Raw genomic sequence first — 25,047 nt, 5'->3', positions numbered from 1 at the left:
AGATACCCTTCCCCCTAACCCTAACCCTAAAACAGATTGAAATGCAATAGATCGATACTAGGGTCATAATTATGGGTGACAATTTCATATGACACTGCTAGAAAAAACTGCCGCTCAAATGGAAAAGATCCCAGAAACACGCTCTGTGTCTGATGGTAGACACTGGAGTGCAGCAAAACACTCAGCTTCTCTAAGAGCGTCCCTTAGTGTTCTGAGTGTACGCTTCTCCGGATCACAGCTCGTAAACCATTTGTGAAGCATCTGGAAGCCCTGTTCTTCAGTGTTGTTGACATTGTTACTCTTGATGATATCCAGTTGGTTGTATTTAATTTCCAAGAAAATACCTGCAAAAGATACAAAAAAAATAAGAAATGACTGCAACAACGTTAACGATGATACAAAAGATGTATAGCAAAGAAACGTGTGGCTGTGTGGCAAGTAGTCTGCTTCGCAACCACACATGGTTCCGGGTTCAGTCCCACTGCGTGGCACCTTGGACAAGTGTCTTCTATAACCTCACTCCGACCAAAGCCTTATGAGTGGATTTGGTAGACAGAAACTGAAAGAAGCCTGCTGTATATATATATATATATATATATATATAATATATATATATATATATCTATATAAACGGCAGTTTGTCTGTGTGTGTTTCTGTGTGTCTGTTTGGTTGTACCCTCACCCTGACCACGGCTTTCAACCGATTCTGATGAAACTTGACACACACATAGCCCAATGTCATAATTCAAAACTAACGCAGCGAAAATTTTGAAAAGTTCCCCCAGTTCTGAAAAAGATCGATAAATTCGACATGGGGTCGACAATCAGAAACACAAACCACAGATGGTCTAGGGGACGCAACTCCACCTTTTTAACTATCCAAAAAAAATTACCATCATTTTTTTAACCATTTTTTTGCTATTTTTTGGCTATAACTCTCTAAAAATGCTTTATAGTTATTTCCCTTACAAACCCGAGCAACGCCGGGCGATACTGCTAGTATATATATATATATATATATATATACATAAATTATTAGAGAGTTAACCACTATGTGGATAACTCTAGTTATATAATGAATTTCGTTATATTTCACTTTCCTTCCGTTAAATGTATGTTACTTCTAGTTGGAAACATCTTTTTCTGTGGCTATACTATCGGGGCTATTTTTAGCACTAGAGTTATCCACATAGTGGTTAACTCTCTAATAATTTATGTATAAATTTGTATTTTCTCCGTAGTTTTTTGTGCTAAGCCACTCGGTGTTAAATTAATGGTATTATTAAATTAATATCAATTTTTCACCCTCATTTATAAATATATATATATATATATATATAAGAAAATATTGTATCATGAATAGTGATTGCGAAACCGGTCGATACATTAAAAATTATACTATAACCATGTAAGTGTGCGTATTTTCCGTTTTTATTTTCTTATATACGTTACATTCCACCACGTGGGGACAACCAAAATTCCTTTTTTCTGTTACTACTACTACTATATATATATATATATATATATAATATATATGGCAGATCGTTAGCCACTACACACATTTTTTTCTCCCCTTGTTTCTCTCCTTGTTTTCTGTGTCCCTTTCTGTAGGTCATAGTGCTAGTTAATATTATTTGTGTCTTCTAGTTTATCCATTACTAGCAGTATTGCCTGGCGTTGCTCGGGTTTGTAAGGGAAATAACTATATAAGCATTTTTAGAGATGTAAAGTATAATAGCCATCCCAATATGGCTAACCACAAAGTGGGGTGTTATTGTAGCTTTTAAAGTTCTGAGATTTAATAATACATTTTTAGAGAGTTACTTCCCTTATATATGCCAAAAATGCATTAAAAATGGAAAATATTGATGGTAAATTTTTTTTTAAATCGTAGACGTGTGCTAATACCCAGAAGGGCTCGATATGAATCACGACTATAAGATACCCGGTTTTGGTTAAACTGCACAGCAAAATGTGGGAGTAGTTAGGAATCTAAATCGTAGGAGACAGACACTCACACAACTTTACTTTTATATATAGAGACATGCAGTATCTCCTGGCGTTGCTCGGGTTTGTAAGGGAAATAACTATATAAGCATTTTTAGAGAGTTACTTCCCTTATATAATAGCAAAAAAATGCATTAAAAATGGGGAAAAAATGATGGTAAATTTTTTAAAATCGTAGACGTGTGCTAATACCCAGAAGGGATCGATATGAATCACGACTATAAGATACCCGGTTTTGGTTAAACTGCACCGCAAAATGTGGGAGTAGTTGGGAATCTAAATCGAAGGGGACAGACAGACACACAACTTCTCTTTTATATATAAAGATTACCAACCAGTGGATATTTCATGAAATTTCAGTAATTTCTTTAATAAAATCAGTTAAGCTATCAATTAGAAATTAGGAATGGAACCTATATAAGAAAATAAAAACGGAAAATACGCACACTTACATGGTTATAGTATAATTTTTAATGTATCGACCGGTTTCGCAATCACTATTCATGATACAATATTTTCTTATATATATATAAACAAAATATCTCAGGTGAAGGTAAAATTCACAGAAATATATTAGGTACTGGTATCGTATACTCACCCACTTGCCACCAGTTACTTCCTAAATTCTTAGCCACCCTCAGAAGATGATTCTCCTCCAGGTTTGAACTCTCTGAAATAAATAGTTCCAAAGTTTTATAATTCATTGTAAAATTTCCATATCATCATCATCATCATCATCATCGTTTAAACGTTGTTTTCCGCGCTAGCACGGGTTGGACGGTTCGACCGGGTCTGGGGAGCCAGGGTCTGCCCCAGGCTCCAGTCTGATCTGGCAGTGTTTCTACAGCTGGATGCCCTTCCTAACGCCAACCACTCCGCGAGTGTAGTGGGTGATTTTATATGCCACCGACACAGGTGCCAGACGAGGCTGGCAGACGGCCACGCTCGGATGGTGTTATCAGACGGTCACGCTCGAATGGTGTTTTTTATGTGCCACCGACACAGGTGCCAGATGAGGCTGGCAGACAGCCACGCTCGGATGGTGTTATCAGACGGTCACGCTCGAATGGTGTTTTTTATGTACCACCGACACAGGTGCCAGATGAGGCTGGCAGAGGGCCACGCTCGGATGGTGTTATCAGACGATCACGCTCGAATGGTGTTTTTTATGTGCCACCGACACAGGTGCCAGATGAGGCTGGCGAACGGCTACGATCGGATGGTGTTTGTTACGTGCCCACAGCACGGGGCCAGTCGATGCGGTACTGACTACGGTCCCGTTCGGATGGTTTTCTTATGTGCCACCAGCACTGGTACCACAAGGATACAAATTCCATTGATGTTCATCTATTTGATTTGATTTGACTTACTATCACTATAAATAATCTAAAAATCAAATCAAAATCGATGAACATCAATGGAATTTGTATTCTTGTGGTACCAGTGCTGGTGGCACATAAGAAGACCATCCGAACGTGGCCGTAGCCAGTACCGCATCGACTGGCCTCCGTGCTGTGGGCACATAACAAACACCATCCGATCGTGGCCGTTCGCCAACCTCGTCTGGCACCTTTGTCGGTGGGACATAAAAAACACCATCCGAGTGTGGCCGTCTGCCAGCCTCGCCTAGCCTCCATGCCGGTGGCACGTAAAAAACACCATCCGAGCGTCGCCGTTCACCAACCTCGTCTGGCACCTGTGTTCATGGCACATAAAAAAAAACACCATCCGAGCGTGGCCGTTTGCCAGCCTCGTCTGGCACCTGTGTCGGTGGCACATAAAAAGTACCCACTACACTCACGGAGTGGTTGGCGTTAGGAAGGGCATCCAGCTGTAGAAACACTGCCAGATCTGACTGGCCTGGTGCAGCCTTCGGGCTTCCCAGACCCCAGTTGAACCGTCCAACCCGTGCTAGCATGGAAAGCGGACGTTAAACGATGATGATGATGATGATGATTATTGTCAGACATTCCTATCGTCAATGGTCAACTGGTGACCACTACGGTTTTGGTCTGCATTTTACTTTCTATCATGGTCCCACGTAACGAAAGGATGAAAGACAAAGTCGACCTCGGCGGAATTTGAACCCATAACAAGCACAACCAAAAGGACCGATATTGTGCAGCCTACAACAATTCCAATTTCAAGACGATGCAAACTACTTTATTTTATGAAAATTCGCCATTAAGGCATTACATAGAGGGGACATACAAATACAGACAAACATATAGGGTGTAGTAGCTGAAAACGTTTTAGTACTTACAATAAATATCAATGGAAATAGTAGTTGTGATACCTGTGCCGGTGGCACATAAAAAGCAGCATCTGAACGTGGCCGTTGCCAGCGCCGCCTCGACTGGCTTCTGTGCCGGTGGCACATAAAAAGCACCATCCGAATGTGGCCGTTGCCAGCGCCGCCCCTACTGGCTTCTGTGCCGGTAGCACAAAAAGCACCATCCGAACGTGGCCGATGCCAGCACCACCTCGACTGGCTTCTGTGCCGGTGACACATAAAAAGCATCATCCAAACGTGGCCGTTGCCAGTGCCGCCTTGGCTGGCTTCCGTGCCGGTGGCACATTAAAAGCTCCAACCGATCGTGGCCGATGCCGAATCCCCCTGGCACCTGTGCAGGTAGCACGTAAAAAGCACCCACTACACTCGCGGAGTGGTTGGCATTAGGAAGGGCATCCAGCTGTAGAAACACTGCCAGATCAGACTGGAGCCTGGTGCAGCCCCTGGCTTCCCAGACCCCGGTCGAACCGTCCAACCCATGCTAGCATGTTTCTACAGCTGGATGCCCTTCCTAACGCCAACCACTCCGCGAGTGTAGTGGGTGCTTTTTACGTGCTACCTGCACAGGTGCCAGGGAGGTCTGGCATCAGCAACGATCGGTTGGTGCTTTTAACGTGCCACCGGCACGGAAGCCAGCCAAGGTGGCGCTGGCATTGGCCACGTTCGGATGGTGCTTTTTATGTGCCACCGGCACAGAAGCCACTCACAAACAAATTATGCCCCACCTGCAGGTGAAGTTTATAGAGAACAATTAGCTACTGTTATTTTACACTTACCTATACTCTGCGATTTCTTCAGGGGCTTCTTCACAGGCTTTGGAATCTCTGAAATGAATATTTCTAAATTTTACGTTTTATAGTGGAATTTGTCTTTACTAATATTACAGATTTCCGAGAGTGTAGTGGGTGCTTTTTACGTGCCACCGGCACAGTACCGCCTGAGTGGCCCAGTGCTGGTGGCATGTAAAAAGCACCCACTACACTCTCGGTTGGCATTACAAAGGGCATCCGGCTGTAGAAACTCTGCCAAATGAAGATTGGAGCCTGGTGCAGCCATCTGGTTCGCCAGTCCTCAGTCAAATCGTCCAACCCATGCTAGCATGGAAAGCGGACGTTAAACAATGATGATGAATCAGGTACAACAAGTGGAGGCACTTTTTAGGGGTTAGGGTGTCAGGCTAAAGACTGTGGTTTCAATTCCTGGACTGGGCAATGCATTGTGCTCTTGAGAAAAACACTATATTTCACAATGCCCATTCAGCTTGTGAAAATAGGGAATCCTGCCATGAACCAGTGACCCATCCAGTGAGGAATATATATAGGCGCAGGAGTGGCTGTGTGGTAAGTAGCTTGTTTACCAACCACATGGTTCCGGGTTCAGTCCCACCGCGTGGCATCTTGGGCAAGTATCTTCTACTATAGCCTCGGGCCGACCAAAGCCTTGTGAGTGGATATGTTAGACGGAAACTGAAAGAAGCCTGTCATATATATATATATGGTGACACGTAACTGTGCCGGTGGCACGTAAAAAGCACCCACTACACTCATGGAGTGGTTGGCGTTAGGAAGGGCATCCAGCCGTAGAAACGTTGCCAGATCAAACTGGGCTTGGTGCAGCCTTTGGCTTCCCAGAATCCAGTTGAACCGTCCAACCCATGCTAGCATGGAAAGCGGACGTTAAACGATGATGATGATGATGATGATGATGATGATATATGCAGGAGTGGCTGTGTGGTAAGTAGCTTGCTTACCAACCACATGGTTCTGGGTTCAGTCCCACTGCGTGGCACCTTGGGCAAGTGTCTTCTACTATAGCCTCAGGCCAACCAAAGCCTTGTGCGTGGATTTGGTAGACGGAAACTGAAAAGAAGCCCGTTGCATATATATGTATGTGTGTGTGTTTGTGTGTCTGTGTTTGTCCCACTAGCATTGCTTGACAACCGATGCTGGTGTGTTTACGTCCCCGCCACCTAGCGGTTCGGCAAAAGAGACCGATAGAATAAGTACTGGGCTTATAAAAAAGAATAAGTCCCGGGGTCGAGTTGCTCGACTAAAGGCGGTGCTCCAGCATGGCCGCAGTCAAATGACCGAAACAAGTAAAAGAGTAAAAGAGTATGCCAGAGGGACCGGGAAACCACCCCTATGTTCCTTTTGGAGTTCTATGGGCCAACATAGTTATGTACCCTTATTTTATACTCACCATCTGGCTCTGCCACTGTTTGAACTGCCTTGTCAGACAACTTTGGACCATCTGAAATAAATATTTCCAAGATTTATGCTTTGAAGTAGCATTTCTTTATCTTTATAAAATACTAGCAGTATCGCCCGGCGTTGCTCGGGTTTGTAAGGGAAATATCTATATAAGCATTTTTAGAGAGTTACTTCCCTTATATAACCCGAGGAAAAATCATTAAAAATGCGGAAAAATGATTTTTTTTTTTTTTATATCGTAGAAATGGAAAAAATGGAAAACAATTATGGTAAATTATTTTTAAAATCGTAGGCTAATCGTAGACGCACGCTAATACCCAGAAGGGCTCGATATGAATCACGACTTTAAGATACCCGCTTTTGGTTAAACTGCACCGCAAAATGTGGGAGTAGTTAGGAATCTAAATCGTAGGAGACAAAGAGTATTATGACAGATCAGGATCTACACGACAAAATAAAGTACATTATTCTACACCACAAAGTCAACGAGACAAACAGACAGATCATTGAATAGTATTCTCACCAAATCCACTTCTGCCAGATACAGGTTGCCGGCACTTGAGGCATCGCTTTGGTAGATGTTTTGGACAGCATTCCAAACACAGCACACAGTGTCCGCATGGATGGAAGGTGACGGTCGCCTCTTTGTCTTCGCAAAACAGACATGGTAACCTATGCGATAAAGCAGAAACAGACCTCACCAATAACATTCGTTTATAACAAACTAGCAGTATTGCCCGGTGTTGCTCGGGTTTGTAAGGGAAATAACTATATAAGCATTTTTAGAGAGTTACTTCCCTTATATAATAGCAAAAAAATGCATTAAAAATGGAAAAAAATTATGGTAAATTTTTTTTTAATTTCGTAGACTCATCATAGACATTTTTAGAGAGTTACTTCCCTTATATAATAGCAAAAAAATGCATTAAAAATGGGAAAAAATTATGGTAAATTTTTTTTTAAATCGTAGACTCATCGTAGAGATTTTTAGAGAGTTACTTCCCTTATATAATAGCAAAAAAATGCATTAAAAAAGGAAAGAAATGATGGTAAATTTTTTTAAATCATACTCATCGTAGACATTTTTAGAGAGTTACTTCCCTTATATAATAGCAAAAAAATGCATTAAAAATGGGAAAAATTGATGGTAAATTTTTTTTAAAATCCTAGACTCATCGTACACGCGCGCTAATACCCAGAAGGGCTCGATATGAATCACGACTATAAGATACCTGCTTTTGGTTAAACTGCACTGCAAAATGTGGGAATAGTTAGGAATCTAAATCGTAGGAGACAGACTCTCACACAACTTTTCTTTTATATATATAGACTAGCAGTATCGCCCGGCGTTGCTCGGGTTTGTAAGGGAAATAACTATATAAGCATTTTTAGAGAGTTACTTCCCTTATAAATTCGGGCTTTCTTAGCCATTTTTGTTTTGGTGTCTTCAAGCCATGAAGTCGTTGTTCTAAAAGAACGCTGGTTTCCTTGACAACGCATTACGACGTTGATTTCTTTACACTCCCTTCCCCACAGCTTCACGAGGGAGGGAAGGGGAAGAAGCAAACAGGTGCAGCTGTGAGCGTGGACACCAACTCCGCCGCCATCGACATACGATGCATTTTATGCATTAAAATGGAATAAAAAATGATGTTAAATTATTTAAAAAATCGTTGACTCATCGTTGACGCGCGCTAATAGCCAGACGGGCTCGATATGAATCACGACTATAAGATACCCGAATTTGGTTAAACTGCACCGCAAAATGCGGGAGTAGTTAGGAATCTAAATCGTAGGAGACAGACTCTCACACAACTTTTCTTTTATATATAAAGATATTACACTGTGTACATGTTTACAGCACAGAATAAAATGAGGCGTTACAGAGACCAGCAAGAATACATCATAAATTCTTCTTTAACCCTTTAGCAACTAAACCGGCCATACCTGGCCCAAATATTCTACCTGTTCAACACTCAAATCAACCAGATCCAACCTCTCACACCTACCCCTAGAATCACACCTGAAGAATGAGAGAAATCTAAAAACAAAAATATAAATACGATTCTCTTTTATTTCTCTTTTACTTGTTTCAGTCATTTGACTGTGGCCATGCTGGTGCACCACCTTTTTAGTCGAGCAAATCGACCCCGGGACTTATTCTTTGCAAGCCTAGTACTTATTCTATTGGACTCTTTTGCTGAACCGCTAAGTTACGGGGACGTAAACACACCAGTTGTCAAGCGATGTTAGGGGGACAAACACAGACACACACATATATATATATATACATATATACGACGGGCTTCTTTCAGTTTCTGTCTACCAAATCCACTCACAAGGCTTTGGTCGGCTCGAGGCTATAGCAGAAGACACTTGCCCAAGGTGCCATGCAGTGGGACTGAACCCATAACCATGTGGTTGGTAAGCAAGCTACGTACAACACAACCACTCCTGCATATATATATATATATATGCGGCAGGCTTCTTTCAGTTTCCGTCTACCAAATCCACTCACAAGGCTTTGGTCGGCCCGAGGCTATAGCAGAAGACACTTGCCCAAGGTGCCATGCAGTGGGACTGAACCCATAACCATGTGGTTGGTAAGCAAGCTACTTACCACACAGCCACTACTGCATTATGTCCAAAATAGAAGATGTACTGGTTTATCTTGTCGTTACCAGTGAATACTTACTGTGATAGTAAAAAAGTTTGTAAGTTTTCCTTTAAGTTTCGATTTTTGATGAGATCCAAAGGGGTTTTCTTCTTGTTGTTAATATGGTAAAAGCTGGCTCCCTGGTGAGCTAGATAACTGGCAACCACTATGCCAGAGAGCCTGTTTTCCTCGTTCAGTTTGAGTTCAATGCAACACTACAAATGATGAAATACAAAATGGGTAGAATATTACACAAATATATATCTTTATATATAAAAGTGAAGTTGTGTGTGTGTCTGTCTCCTATGATTTAGATTCCTAACTACTCCCACATTTTGCGGTGCAGTTTAACCAAAACCGGGTATCTTATAGTCGTGATTCATATCGAGCCCTTCCGGGTATTAGCACACGTCTACGATTTAAAAAAAAATTTACCATCAATTTTCCCCATTTTTAATGCATTTTTGGCATATATAAGGGAAGTAACTCTCTAAAAATGCTTATATAGTTATTTCCCTTACAAATCTGAGTAACGCCGGGCGATACTGCTAGTTATAGATAAACAAATTATAGACCTTTTCGGTTTGAACGGCAGTTTTTAAAAATAATTTCCACGTAACTAAACACTTTTAAACTTTGTATACTGGTAGAATGTGTTTATAAAACATCTTTTTCTCTTGGCTTTATTGAGAAAATTCTATAGTTTGTAAGATATTTGTTGTTTTTTCTTCAATTTCTGCAAATTCAACCAATCACTGACGTCTATTGAGGTAAAGAACATTCTTGCCATATGAATATGTCCCTCGTTTGGATCTTTACAGTTTGACCGGCAGTTTTTAAAATAATTTCCACGAGGTCGACTTTGCCTTTCATCCTTTCGGGGTCGATAAATTTAATACCAGTTATGCACTGGGACCGATATAATCGACTTAATCCCTTTGTCTGTCCTCTCTGTGTTTAGCCCCTTGTGGGTAGTAAAGAAATAGGTATTTCGTCTGCCGTTATGTTCTGAGTTCAAATTCCACCGAGGTCGACTTTGCCTTTCATCCTTTTGGGGTCGATAAATTAATGATCAGTTACGCACTGGGGTCGATGTAATTGACTTAATCCCTTTGTCTGTCCTTGTTTGTCCCCTCTGTGTTTGGCCCCTTGTGGGTAATAAAGAAATAGGTAATGGAGGTTAGGGTTGATGGATGGGAACTGAGTCAGTTTTAAACAGACATCACACATATTCACAAACAATTTTAAAACTTACCTCGTCTAAAATGCTTAGGGTTTCACCCTCGGAATGAAACACCTCTTTCTCCACAGCGAGGTGCAGACAGTTATTGCCATTTCTATCAACAGCATTTACGTCTGCTCCTCTGGCTAGAAGCTGGCGAATCATCCCGAGGTGACCCCCGGAGACAGCTTCGAGTAACGGGGTCATTTTCTTACGGTTCTTGATATTCAGTTTTACTGCGTCCTTTGTGGAGATAAAAATATAAAACAGAAAAAATAAAAATTAGGGTTCATGTCAATGTGTCATTACTGTCTTTTTCTGGGTACTTGATCAAACAGATCAAATACATTTGACATTCGTCAGTGAAGTCAACTTTCCACAGGTCCCTCTATAACTCGTTAAGGGTGTGTATTAAAGACATCATCATCATCATCATCGTTTAACGTCCGCTTTCCATGCTAGCATGGGTTGGACGGTTCAACTGGGGTCTGGGAAGCCAGGAGGCTGCACCAGACTCCAGTCTGATCTGGCAGTGTTTCTACAGCTGGATGCCCTTCCTAACGCCAACCACTCCGTGAGTGTAGTGGGTTCTTTTTATGTGCCACCAACACAGGTGCCAGACGACGCTGGCGAATGGCCACACTCGGATGGTGTTTTGTATGTGCCACAGACACAGGTGCCAGAGGAGGCTGGCAATGGCCACGATCGGTTGGTGCTTTTTATGTGCCGGGGTAGGCTGGCGATGGCCATGATCGGTTGGTGCTTTTCACGTGCCACCAGCACGGAAGCCAGTTTAGGCTTGCGTGCTGGTGGCATGCAAGCAGGCTTCTGTGCCCGTGAAACCGATCCTGGCCGTTGCCAGCCTACCCTGGCACGTAAAAAGCACCATCCATACTAGGCCGATGCCCGCCTTGACTGGTACTTTGATCATCATCATCATCATCATCATCGTCTAGCGTCCGTTTTCAATACTTGCATGGGTTGGACGGTTCAACTGGGGTCTGGGAAGCCAGGAGGCTGCACCAGGCCCAGTCTGATCTGGCAGTGTTTCTACAGCTGAATGCCCTTCCTAACGCCAACCACTCCGAGAGTGTAGTGGGTGCTTTTTATGTGCCACCAACACAGGTGCCAGAGGAGGCTGGCAAACGATCGGATGGTACTTTTTACGTGCCACCGCACGAGTGCCAGACGAGGCTGGCAACGGCCACAATCGGATGGTGCTTTTTATGTGCCACTGGCACGGGGGCCACACGAGGCTGGTAACGGCCACAATCGGATTGGTGCTTTTTACGTGCCACCGGCACAGAGGCCAATCGGGACGGCGCTGGCAACGGCCATGTTCGGACGGTTCTCTTACATGCCACCAGCACTGGTATCTCAGCTACAATTTCCATTGATGTTGAGAGATTTCGATTTCGATTTCGATTTTGATTTTGATTTTCATTTTCATTTTGAAACAGATCAATGAAATACTAGAGAGTGTATATAATATGTATGTGTGAGCTAACCTGGGTAAGCAGCAAAGTCACCACTTCACAGCGTTTCCTAAAAGAAAAGCATAAAAAAGACAAACATTACAAAGATTGATATGATAATTATTAGATGGGCATGGCTGTGTGGTTAGGGAGCTTGCTTCCTAGCTACATGGTTTCGGGTTCAGTCCCACTGCATGGTACCTTGGGCAAGTGTCTTCTACTATCGCCCCGAGCCGACCAATGCCTTGTGAGTGGATTTGGTAGACGGAAACTGAAAGAAGCCCGTCGTATATATGTATATATATGCAGGAGTGGCTGTGTGGTAAGTAGCTTGTTACCAACCACATGGTTCCGGGTTCAGTCCCACTGCCTGGCATCTTGGGCAAGTGTCTTCTACTATAGCCTTGGGCCGACCAATGCCTTGTGAGTGGATTTGGTAGACGGAAACTGAAAGAAGCCCGTCGTATATATGTATATATATATATATATATATATATATATATATATATATTATATATATATATATATATGTGTGTGTGTGTTTGTGTGTCTGTGTTTGTCCCCCTACCATTGGGCAGGTGTCTTCCACTATAGCCCCGAGCCGACCAAAGCTTTGTGATTGAATTCGGTAGGTGGGAGTTACTGCCGTGTGTGTATAGCTGCTCAGTGCCTCTCCGAAAGAGAGAGAGAGAGAGGGATTAATTAGCGAAAACAAAAGTAATTAGGTCACTATAACCTAATTACATCAAGAACCACATATATTGATTATTACCTATTTCCGTGCCAGTGGCACTTAAAGGGCACCATTCGAGTGTGATCGTTACCAGCGTCGCCTTACTGGCACTTGTGCCTGTGCTAGTAGGGTGCCAAGAGCACCATCCGAGCGTGATCATTGCCAGAGCAGCCAACTGGCCTGATCTGAAGACCTATCTTGTGATCAGACCGTCCCCGAGTCCTTTACCGTTCCCAGAAGGGGTCATGTCCCATGCTTGGAATAGATGGGTTTGTTTTGCTTTGGGTTGAGGTTTTATGCCACTTCTTTCAAAATTTGTTACTAAAAGTAGTTTCTACTAACATAACCAAAATTAAATTCGATGACTGGCGTCCGTGCTGGCAAGGTGCAAAGAGCACCATACGAGTGTGATCGATGACAGAGCGGCTAACCAGCTTCTGTGCCAGTGGAACATAAAAGGGCACTATTTGAGGGTGCCAGTGTCGCCTTACTGGCACTTGTGCCCTGTGCTAGTAGGGTCCCAAGAGCACCATCCGAGTGTGATCGTTGACAGAGCAGCTAACCGTCTTGCGTGCCGGTGGCACTTAAAGGGCACCATTCGAACGTGATTGTTACCAACTTCGCTTCACTGGCACCTGTGCCGGTGGCATGTGTAAAACGATTCGAGCGAGGTCATTGCCAGTACCGCCTGACTGGCCCCCATGCTGGTGGCACGTAAAAAGCACCCACTACACTCTCGGAGTGGTTGGCGTTAGGAAGTGCATCCAGCTGTAGAAACTCTGCCAAATCAAGATTGAAGCCTGGTGCAGCCATCTGGTTCGCCAGCCCTCAGTCAAAATCATCCAACCCATGCTAGCATGGAAAGCGGACGTTAAACGGCGATGATGATGATGATGATGATGATGATGAAGGGGTGAACTATATACATGCGCGTACACACACATATAGTTGATATACACTCTACATAGTACAATGATATATACAAGCACCATTCGAGCATGGTCGATGTCAGTACGCCTGACTGGCTCCTGTGCCAGAGGTACTTAAAAGCCACCGTTCTGCAAAAGAGACTGATAGAATAAGTACTGGGCTTACAAAGAATAAGTCCCGGGGTCGATTTGCTCGACTAAAGGCGGTGCTCCAGCATGGCCACAGTCAAATGACTGAAACAAGTAAAAGAGTAAAAAGCGAGAGTCTCAACAGATAAAGTGAAAACTTCTGGAATACTTCATCTATGTATACAAATGCATGTGTGTGTGTGTGGGAGAATCATCATCATCATCATCGCCGTTTAACATCCGCTTTCCATGCTAGCATGGGTTGGACGATTTTGACTGAGGACTGGTGAACCAGATGGTTGCACCAGGCTCCAATCTTGATTTGGCAGAGATTCTACAGCTGGTTGCCCTTCCTAATGCCAACCACTCCGAGAGTGCAGTGGGTGCTTTTTATGTGCCACCAGCACAGGGGCCAGTCAGGCGGTACTGGCAACGACCTCGCTTGAATCATTTTACACGTGCCACCAGCACAGGTGCCAGTAAGACGACTTTGGTAACGATCTCGCTGAAATGGTGGCCTTTTACGTGCCACTGGCACGGAAGTACGCCTGACTGGCTCCTGTGATTGTGGCACATAAAAAGCACCATTCAAGCGTGGTCGATGTCAGTACTGCCTGACTGGCCCCTGTGCCAATGGTACTTAAAAGCCACTGTTCTGCAAAAGAGACCGATAGAATAAGTACTAGGCTTACAAAGAATAAGTCCTGGGGTCGATTTGCTCGACTAAAGGCGGTGCTCCAGCATGGCCACAGTCAAATGATTGAAACAAGTAAAAGAGTAAAAGAGAGAGTACAGAATCATTACAATGGGAAAGAGAGTAGGACGAAGCCCCATGGTGGGAGTAAGACATGAATGACTCAATAAATAAATAAAAAAAACATTATAAACTTAAAAAAAAAAAACAGATTTGGATTTTCCAGATCAATGGAGACTTACTCTTGAACTGCCCGGTGTAAAGGTGTGTCATCAGAATTGTCCATCACATTGACATCTATCTCTGTGTGACTCAAGAAGAGGCGGACAGTGTCTGTGCGTCCCCAGGAACAAGCCAGATGCAGAGGTGTGCGACCAATGTTGTTTTTTTGATTGATCTGAAGGAAAAAAAAAATAACAAAAAAATTAAAAACTAGTGACTAGAAGTGAGGTGGGGGGTGGGGGAGAATAAAAAGGGACAAGGAAATAAATCAGATTAATTAAACAAGCGGAATGATTGGTAGGATGGTGGGGTAATTAATTTGGCTGTGTGGTAAGTAGCTTACTTACCAACCACATGGTTCCGGGTTCAGTCCCACTACATGGCACCGTGGGCAAGTGCCTTCTACTATAGCCTTGTGAATGGATTTGGTAGACGGAAACTGAAAGAAGCCCGTTGTATATATATACATACATACATACATATATATATGTGCATGATAGATCGTTAGCTCCTACACGCATTTTTTTTTCTCTCCTTGTTTCTCTCCTTGTTTCTTTTCTGTGTATCTTTCTGTCGAAGAGCGTAGGCTCAAAACGTATAAGACTTGTTCTATTTCAATTCCTGAGCGCCATACTAATACATTTATTTGTTTGTACTCCACCTGCCTTCGTCTTTTGTTTATTTTCATAAAGCTTCCCGTTATATATATATAGTTAATCCAAACAAGAAAGCACAAAAAACACAACAACGCGAGGACGTGGAACAAATATAGTATTATTGGATGCTCAGGAAAGAAGGAGGGTTTAACGTTTCGAGCGGAGCTCTTCTTCGGAAACATAGGAGAAGGAAAGATCCAGAGAAGGGAAGACAGAGGAAAAAAAATTGCCAACGGTACACACGAGGTCACATTTTGAATGTGTATGTATATATATGTATATATATATATATCTATATATATGTGTATATATATATATATATATCATATATATATATATATATATATATATATATATATATATATATATATATATGTGCGTATATGTTTGTGTGTCTGTGTTTGTCCCCCCAGCATCGCTTGATAACCGATGTTGGTGTGTTTACATCCCCGTAACTTAGCGCTTCGGCAACAAGAGAAGACTGATAGAATAAGTACTAGGCTTACAAAGAATAAGTCCTGGGTGGGTGGGGGATCGATTTGCTCGACTAAAAAGGCGGTGCTCCAGCATGGCCGCAGTCAAATGACTGAAACAAGTAAAAGGGTAACCATATTCACCGCTGCATATATACACACATATACACACAGAGCCACTCACTTGCAGCCTGCTCTTTCCTGGGGTCAATAAGGCTGAAACCCCGTCTTTCCATTCGTCTCTCTTCCTTGCGGCCAAATGGAGGGGCGTGTCGCCAAATATGTCCCGCTTGTTGACATCGACACCCCAGGATATCATGCTGGCCACGGCATCACGTTGACGCCTGGGAGTAAGAAAACAGAAGCATCGAACACATTGACATAAAAATTACAGTAAACACAGACTGGTGCCCGTGAAATAGAAATTAAGCATGCAAAACTGTACATGTGTATACACACCCGAAGGTGGAAAAAGGAGTACTCAAATACCAGTGGTAGAGTAATATGCTTTATTTTAAGCAGCAGAAAATTCAACAAAATCTGTTACTCTGAGTTTCTCGTTGCCGTTCATCAGACAGTTTTTGCTAGAAAAACTGTCTGATGAACGGCAACGAGAAACTCAGAGTAACAGATTTTGTTGAATTTTCTGCTGCTTAAAATAAAGTATATATTATATATATATAATATATAATATGTATGTATATGCATATATATATATGTATATATATATATCATCATCATCATCATCATCGTATAACGTCCGTTCTCCATGCTAGCATGGGTTGGATGGTTCAACCGGGGATCTGGGAAGCCAGAAGGCTGCACCAGGCTCCAGTCTTATCTGGCAATGTTTCTACAGCTGGATGCCCTTCCTATATATATATATACATATACATATATACATATATATGATTTTCTCCCCTCCATACACACGCTGAAGCATGGAACAAACTGCCGGCATCAGTTGTTAGTTGTTGGAGCACTGCATCCTTCAAAACTTCCATGCCTCCTGAGATTCGCCAACACTACACCTGATTGTCTCCCCTCCATACACACACAAGCATGTATCTGACTCATGCATTGTTCACTTTCCAGACATTTGTACATTACTGCATATACTCTGACAAGTTGTGGTGCACCTGAGCACTGTATACAATAACTAGCAGTATCGCCCGGGATTGCTCGGGTTGTAAGGGAAATAACTATATAAGCATTTTTAGAGAGTTATAGCCAAAAAATAGCAGAAAAAATGCATTAAAAATGGAAAAAAATGATGGTAAATTTTTTTTTAAATCGTTGACTCACCGTAGACATTTTTAGAGAGTTACTTCCCTTATATAATAGCGAAAAAATGCATTAAAATGGAAAAAATGGTGGTAAATTATTTTTAAAATCGTTGACTCACCGTAGACATTTTTAGAGAGTTACTTCCCTTATATAATAGCGAAAAAATGCATGAAAATGGAAAAAAATGATGGTAAATATTTTTCAATATCGTAGACTCATCGTAGACATGTGCTAATACCCAGAAGGGCTCGATATGAATCACGACTATAACATACCCGCAAAATGTGGGAGTAGTTAGGAATCTAAATCGTAGGAGACAGACAGCACACCTCTCTTTTATATATAAAGATTTCATTATTATTATTACATTATTATTTTAATTAATTCTGAACTTACTTCTCCACAGCGTAGTGTAAGGCAGTATAGCCATTTATTTTGTCGCTTGTGTCCAAACCGGCCCCAGCTTCAATCAACAAGTCTATTAAATCTCTGTTGCCATATTCGGAAGCGGCCATCATATAAGTTTTGCCCCATGAATTTGTTTGGTTAACCTGAAGTGAAGAAAGTGAAGACATTTGAAGGATACCAGTAGCTGTGATACCAGTGCCGATGGTATGTAAGAGAACCATCCGAACGTGGCCGTTGCCAGTGCCGCCCCGACTGGCCTCTGTGCCGGTGGCACGTAAAAAACACCATCCGATCGTGGCCGTTTGCCAGCCTCATCTGGCACCTGTGCAGGTGGCACGTAATAAGCACCGTCCGATCGTGGCCGTTTGCCAGCCTCGTCTGGCACCTGTGCAGGTAGCATGTAAGAGAACCATCCGAATGTGGCCGTTGCCAGTGCCGTGCCGGTGGCATGTAAAATGCACCATCCGATTGTGGCCGTTTGCCAGCCTCGTCTGGCACCTGTGCCGATGGCATGTAAGAGAACCATCCGAATGTGGCCGTTGCCAGTGCCGCCCCGACTGGCCTCCGTGCCGGTGGCATGTAAAATGCACCATCCGATCGTGGCCGTTTGCCAGCCTCGTCTGGCACCTGTGCAGGTGGCACGTAAAAAACACCATCCGATCGTGGCCGTTTGCCAGCCTCGTCTGGCACCTGTGCAGGTGGCACATAAAAAGCACCCACTACACTCACGGAGTGGTTGGCATTAGGAAGGGCATCCAGCTGTAGAAACATTGCCAGATCAGACTGGAGCCTGGTGCAGCCTTCTGGCTTCCCAGACCCCGGTCGAACCGTCCAACCCATGCTAGCATGGAAAGCGGATGTTAAACGATGATGATGATGATGATGATAAAGGAGAGAGACAGACAGAGGAAGGAAGATGCATGAGTGAAAAAAGAAGGATATGAAAAAGAAAGAAAGATAGAGAAAAAAGATGAAAACACACACACACACATATGTTATTTATTATTCACCGTGGATCTTTTCCGTTTGACCGGCAGTTTTTTAACATAATTTCCACGTAACTAAACACTTTTAAACTTCGTATACTGGTAGAATGTGTTTATAAAACATCTTTTTCTCTTGGCTTTATTGAGAAAATTCTATAATTGACAGCAACAAGGCAACGATATAGCCGCTAACTGGTCACTGGACGTGCTAGAAATAGCAGCCGAGTATCTCGAATTACCCTATTTTAACGTATATAAGGAACCCCCAAATTTTTTGGGGGGCTTAAAATTTGGGAAAAAGGTTCTGTAAGTGATTATAATACTAAGTTCTTTTCGGTTTGACTGGCAGTTTTTTAAAATAATTTCCACCTAACTAAACACTTTTAAACTTCGTATACTGGTAGAATGTGTTTATAAAACATCTTTTTTCTCTTGGCTTTATTGAGAAAATTCTATAGTTTGTAAGATATTTGTGGGTTTTTACCTTCAATTTCTGCAATTTCAACCAATCAATGACGTCTATTTGCGAAGAAAAAAAGATACCCTTCCCCCACCTCTAACTAACCCTAACCCTAAAACAGTTTGTAACTAAGCACTTTTAAACTTCCTATACTGGTAGAATGTGTTTATAAAACGTCTTTTTTCTCTTGGCTTTCTTGAGAAAATTCTATAGTTTGTAAGATATTTGTTGTTTTTTTTCTTCAATTTCTGCAATTTCAACCAATCAATGATGTCTATTGAGGTGAAAACATTCTGTGCCATATGAATATGTCCCTCGTTTAAGAAACAGGACCTTTTCGGTTTTGACCGGCAGTTTTTTTTAAATAATTTCCACCTAACTAAACACTTTTAAACTTCGTATACTGGTAGAATGTGTTTATATAACATCTTTTTCTCTTGGCTTTCTTGAGAAAATTCTATAGTTTGTAAGATATTTGTTGTTCTTTTTTTCCTTCAATTTCTGCAATTTCAACCAATCAATGACGTCTATTGAGGTAAAAAACGGAAAAGATCCCAAGTTAATAAACAAATAGTTAAGCCTGAAAAGGCCATAAACAGAAATACTTACTACATCTGAATATTTCTTTATCAAGTTTTTGGCACCTTCTATGTCCCCTCCATCAATTTTCTCAATAATCTTATGAATATCCATGTCTTTTGAATAAAAGAAGTGAAAAAAGAAAGAAAAACAGCTTCAAAAAAACTTATAAAATGAGGTAAAGAACAATAGATAGAAGATGATGGTTCTAAAACCCCACATAAAATGACACGAATATTGGAATCTTCAGTTTATCTAAAGTATCATTTATAGTTGAATTGACACCTTGACTGGCTTCCGTGCTGGTGGCACCAATCGTGGCCGTTGCCAGCCTCCCCTGGCATCTGTGCCGGTAGCACGTAAAAAGCACCATCCGTAGGTCTTTGACTGGCTTTCGTGCCAGTGGCACGTAAAAAGCACCAACCGATCGTGGCTGTTGCCAGCCTCCCCTGGCACCTAAAAAGCACGATCCATATGTGGCCGATGCCAGCGCCACCTTGACTGGCTTTCGTGCCAGTGGCACGTAAAAAGCACCAACCGATCGTGGCCGTTGCCAGCCTCCCCTCGCACCTAAAAAGCACGATCCATATGTGTCCGATGCCAGCGCCACCTTGACTGGCTTCTGTGCCGGTGGTACGTAAAAAGCACCAACCGATCGTGGCCGTTGCCAGCCTCCCCTGGCACCTGTGTTGGTGGCACGTAAAAAGCACCAACAAATCGTGGCCACTGCCAGCCCCGTCTGGCACCTGTGTTGGTGGCACGTAAAAAGCACCCACTACACTCTCGGAGTGGTTGGCATAAGGAAGGGCATCCAGCTGTAGAAACACTGCCAGATCAGACTGGAGCCTGGCGCAGCCTCCTGGCTTCCCAGACCCCAGTCGAACCGTCCGACCCTTGCTAGCATGGAAACTGGACATTAAACGATGATGATGAAGATGATTATTTATAATTGAATGTTCTTTATGATGCTAATAAACTTATTGACAGTCATTGCTAATTGCAGTCTGATTGGTTATAATTAAACCCTAAATAATGGAATGTATAATCTGTTCATCAGCTAATCTGGCTCTATAAATTCAGGGTTCAAATCCTGGTCACGTCAATTTGCTTTTTCTCCTTCAGGGGTCAATAAATAAAATACAAGTCTAAGGTGTTGGCCTAATGGAATCATTAGACATTAGACAAGATGCCTTGAGGTATTCATCTGGCTCTATGTTCAAATCCTACCATGGCCTACCTGAGTGACAGACTTACTATATCACCTATCTTAGGACCACCCCTGGGCCCTTGGGCTCATTTTAGCAGACAATTTCTCTGTTGTATGCATTCATGTTAGTTTTCCTATTTCAAAGACACTTCCTGCTACCCAGCTCTCTCGGAGACCCTGGTAAACCAATGGCACGTAGGAAGGGCCATTCTCACCCTTTCACTAAACTTATTAAAAAACTAGCTTAAAAGCCTCATTCCGTGCAGACTTTGGCAATAGCTCCTACAGAGGGCAAAGTCCACCTCGGTGGAATCTGAACTCAGAACATGAAGACAGACAAAATACCTATTTCTTTACTACCCACAAGGGGCTAAACACAGAGAGGACAAACAAGGACAGACATAGGTATTAATTCGATTATATCAACGCCAGTGCATAACTGGTACTTAATTTATCGACCCTGAAAGGATGAAAGACAAAGTCGACCTTTGCAGAATTTGAACTCAGAATGTAAAGACAGACGAAATACCTATTTCTTTACTACCCACAAGGGGGTAAACACAGAGGGGACAAACAAGGACAGACATAGGTATTAAGTCGATTATATCGACCCCAGTGCGTAACTGGTACTTAATTTATCGACCCCGAAATGATGAAAGGCAAAGTCGACCTCGGCTGAATTTGAATTCAGAACGTAACGGCAGACGAAATACTGCTAAGCATTTCGCCCGGGTTGCTAACTTTTCTGGCAGTTCGCCACCTTAATTAGGTCTAATAAAAGAATTATTACAATGTAAATTACTAATTAAAACAATTATCACAGTAATATTTACCTGATTTGCTTGTTGGATTTCGATTTCCTATCTCAGGAATAATTTGGAAGTTTTAGTCGTTAGAAACAGCAGCAGGAACTTGTGAAACTTTGCCAGGAAGAAGTCTAGTGATATGGGAGTGTCAATTTGGATATGAACATATATATGTGTGTAGATTTAGTTTAAGTGTCTCTGTGTGGAATTATACTGTCGTGTGTGTGTGTGTACTGGTTTATGTAAAAATCTGTGTGTGTGTGTGTGTGTGTGTGTGTGTGTACTGGTTTGTGTAAATACCTCTGTGTGTGTGTGTGTGTACTGATTTATGTAAATACCTCTGTGTGTGTGTGTACTGGTTTATGTAAAAATCTGTGTGTGTGTGTACTGGTTTATGTAAAAATCTGTGTGTGTGTGTGTGTGTGTACTGGTTTATGTAAAAATCTGTGTGTGTGTGTGTGTATGTATGTGTGTACTGGTTTATGTAAAAATCTGTGTGTGTGTGTGTGTGTGTGTACTGGTTTATGTAAAAATCTGTGTGTGTGTACTGGTTTATGTAAAAATCTGTGTGTGTGTGTGTGTGTGTGTACTGCTTTATGTAAATACCTGTGTGTGTGTGTGTGTGTGTGTGTGTGTGTGTGTACTGCTTTATGTAAATATGTGTGTGTGTGTGTGTGTGTGTGTACTGCTTTATGTGAATATCTGTGTGTGTGTGTGTGTGTGTGTGTGTGCGTACTGCTTTATGTAAATACCTGTGTGTGTGAGTGTGCGTGTGTGTATATATTGTAATGTATGTATGTGGGTGTGTATTTTGCATTATGAATGTGTGTGACTGATTAAAGTTACCTGGGTGTTGTAGTGTGTAGGCATGAGTAAGCTAGCCAGCATTCTTGCACACCTTGGGAAATCACATATTTTCTCCCCTTCTCGACCACTCCTTACTTTCCTTCTTGACATTTCTTTCCTTCTTGACATTTCTTTCCTTTCTCTTATAGATTGCATCGACCCCCTTCAAAACTTCACCAATAAATAATTGTAATACTCTCTCTTTTACTCTTTTACTTGTTTCAGTCATTTCACAGCGGCCATGCTGGAGCACCGCATTTTTTAGTCGAGCAAATCGACCCCGGGACTTATTCTTTTTTGTAAGCCCAGTACTTATTCTATCGGCCTCTTTTTGCCGAACCGCTAAGTGACGGGGACGTAAACACACCAGCATCGGTTGTCAAGCAATGCTTGGGGGGACAAACACAGACACACAAACACATACACACACATTTCCGTCTACCAAATCCACTCACAAGGCATTGGTCGGCCCGGGGCTATAGCAGAAGACACTTACCCAAGGTGCAACGCAGTGGGACTGAACCCGGAACTATGTGATTGGTTAGCAAGCTACTTACCACACAGCCACTCCTACGCCTATATATATATATATATATATATATATATATATATATATATATATATATATACATAGTACGACAGGCTTCTTTCAGTTTCCGTCTACCAAATCCACTCACAAGGCATTGGTCGGCCCGGGGCTATAGCAGAAGACACTTGCCCAAGGTGCCACGCAGTGGGACTGAACCCGGAACCATGTGGTTGGTAAACAAGCTACTTACCACACAGCCACTCCTACGCCTATATATATATATATATATATCATCATCATCATCATCATCGTTTAGCGTCCGTTTTCCATGCTAGCATGGGTTGGACGGTTCTACTGGGGTCTGTGAAGCCAGAAGGCTTCATCAGGCCCAGTCAAATCTGGCAGTGTTTCTACGGCTGGATGCCCTTCCTAACGCCAACCACTCCGTGAGTGTAGTGGGTGCTTTTTACGTGCCACCACGTAATATATATATATATATACATACATATATACATACATATATACGACAGGCTTCTTTCAGTTTCCATCTACCAAATCCACTCTCAAGGCATTGGTCAGCCCGGGGCTATAGCAGAAGACACTTGCCCAAGGTGCAACGCAGTGGGACTGAACCCGGAACCATGTGGTTGGTAAACAAGCTACTTACCACACAGCCACTCCTGCGCCTATAAATATGTTTTTCCTGTGTTTGAATCCAGCAATTCAAGATGTAGGTCACTACCTGCTCCACATTTAGTTGCTGTCTTGCAGACCTTGATGTATTTTCTTGTAATTTCGTTCTTAAACACTTCTATTTAACGAGCTTTCTACAATTAGGGAGGAACAAGGGGCTTCGTTTTCTTGATTTTATTTCTTTTCTCATTCTATTTTCTCACACCATACCTTTCATTTTTGACATTTTTTCCTTCATCTTACTGATTATGTCGACCCCCAACGTCACCACCACCGCTTCATAACTTCACCAACAAACAATTGTAATAAATATGTTTTTCTTGTGTTTGAAACCAGCAATTCGAGATCTGTAATTTTTAGCTGGTGTAGAACAAACAACCGGGTTTCTTATATCGAATTGTAGGTCACCACCCGCTCCACATTTAGCTGCTGTCGTATAATAATAATGAAATTATTGTATACAGTGCTCAGGTGCACCACAACTTGTCAGAAAGTGTGTATAGAGTATATGCAGTGATGTAGAAATGTCTGGGAAGTGAACAGTGTATGAGTCAGATACATGCTTGTGTGTGTATGCAGGGGAGACAATCAGGTGTAGTGTTGGCGAATCTCAGGAAGCATGGAAGTTTTGAAGGATGCAGTGCTCCGACAACTAACAACTGAGGCCGGCAGTTTGTTCCATGCTTCAGCAACTCTCAGCGTGAAAAAATGTTTCCGAATGTCATGGAAGGAGCTGTGCTGTTTTCTGACTTTGTAAATATGTCCACAGGTGTTAGACTGGTGGAGTTTGAAAAGGTGTTCAGAGTTATTGTTTGTCAGATGGTTAATAATTTTATGGGTGTCTGCCAAGTCAGCTGGCAGATGTCGAAGTTTCAATGTGTCCATGCCCAGGGAAGAAGTAAGGCGTTCAGAATATGGCAAATGCCTGATGGAGGGTATTCTCTTGGTTGCACGTCACTGAACAGTTTCCAGGGAGAACACCAGGTGTAGTGTTGGTGAATCTTAGGAAGCATGGAAGTTTTGAAGGATGCAGTGCTCCGACAACCAACAACTGATGCCGGCAGTTTGTTCCATGCTTCAGCATGTGTATGGAGGCGAGAAGATCAGGTGTAGTGTTGGCGAATCTCAGGAAGCATGGAAGTTTTCAAGGATGCAGTGTTCCGACAACTAACAACTGATGCCGGCAGTTTGTTCCATGCTTCAGCATGTGTATGGAGGGGAGAAGATCAGGTGTAGTGTTGGCGAATCTCAGGAAGCATGGAAGTTTTGAAGGATGCAGTGCTCCGACAACGAACAACTGATGCCGGCAGTTTGTTCCATGATTCAGCGTGTGTATGGAGGGGAGAAAATCAGGTGTAGTGTTGGCGAATCTCAGGAAGCATGGAAGTTTTGAAGGATGCAGTGCTCCGACAACGAACAACTGATGCCGGCAGTTTGTTCCATGATTCAGCGTGTGTATGGAGGGGAGAAGATCAGGTGTAGTGTTGGCGAATCTCAGGAAGCATGGAAGTTTTGAAGGATGCAGTGCTCCGACAACTAACAACTGA

At 42.5% G+C, this 25,047-nt stretch overlaps 1 protein-coding gene across 3 annotated transcripts; it reads right to left on the bottom strand.

The window, feature by feature from the left end:
* On the bottom strand, positions 1 to 21,650 carry LOC115226178 (E3 ubiquitin-protein ligase MIB2-like). 3 transcript variants are annotated; one of them, XM_029797177.2, is made up of 13 exons: positions 21,460 to 21,650; positions 19,450 to 19,535; positions 17,383 to 17,537; positions 15,884 to 16,043; positions 14,591 to 14,745; positions 11,897 to 11,933; positions 10,422 to 10,631; positions 9,206 to 9,381; positions 7,034 to 7,182; positions 6,500 to 6,550; positions 5,077 to 5,139; positions 2,606 to 2,677; positions 1 to 344 (listed from the first exon to the last, which is right to left on the bottom strand). In XM_029797177.2, the coding sequence occupies exons 2-13, from the start codon at positions 19,531 to 19,533 to the stop codon at positions 115 to 117; spliced, it is 1,542 nt and encodes a 513-aa protein (XP_029653037.1). In that variant the 5' UTR covers positions 19,534 to 19,535; positions 21,460 to 21,650; the 3' UTR covers positions 1 to 114. The 3 variants fall into 3 exon arrangements, with proteins under 3 accessions (XP_029653037.1, XP_029653038.1, XP_029653039.1); XM_029797178.2 differs by having other exon boundaries at positions 5,077 to 5,124; positions 21,460 to 21,649; XM_029797179.2 differs by lacking the exon at positions 5,077 to 5,139 and having other exon boundaries at positions 21,460 to 21,648.
* Positions 21,651 to 25,047: the final 3,397 nt, after the last annotated feature.

Source organism: Octopus sinensis, linkage group LG29, assembly GCF_006345805.1.
Source record: "Octopus sinensis linkage group LG29, ASM634580v1, whole genome shotgun sequence".
NCBI classification, from domain to species: domain Eukaryota; kingdom Metazoa; phylum Mollusca; class Cephalopoda; order Octopoda; family Octopodidae; genus Octopus; species Octopus sinensis.
This window is presented reverse-complemented; position numbering and strand designations above follow the sequence as displayed.

Bases quoted from the DNA above. Each gene is read 5' to 3' on its own strand.
- LOC115226178 (XM_029797177.2), bottom strand. From the start codon at position 19,533: ATGGATATTCATAAGATTATTGAGAAAATTGATGGAGGGGACATAGAA. The intron at 9,382-10,421 runs GTAAGTTTTAAA...CATCATTTGTAG, and splicing joins CCCTAAGCATTTTAGACGAG to TGTTGCATTGAACTCAAACT. The intron at 7,183-9,205 runs GTAAGTATTCAC...TTTATCGCATAG, and splicing joins CAAACTTTTTTACTATCACA to GTTACCATGTCTGTTTTGCG.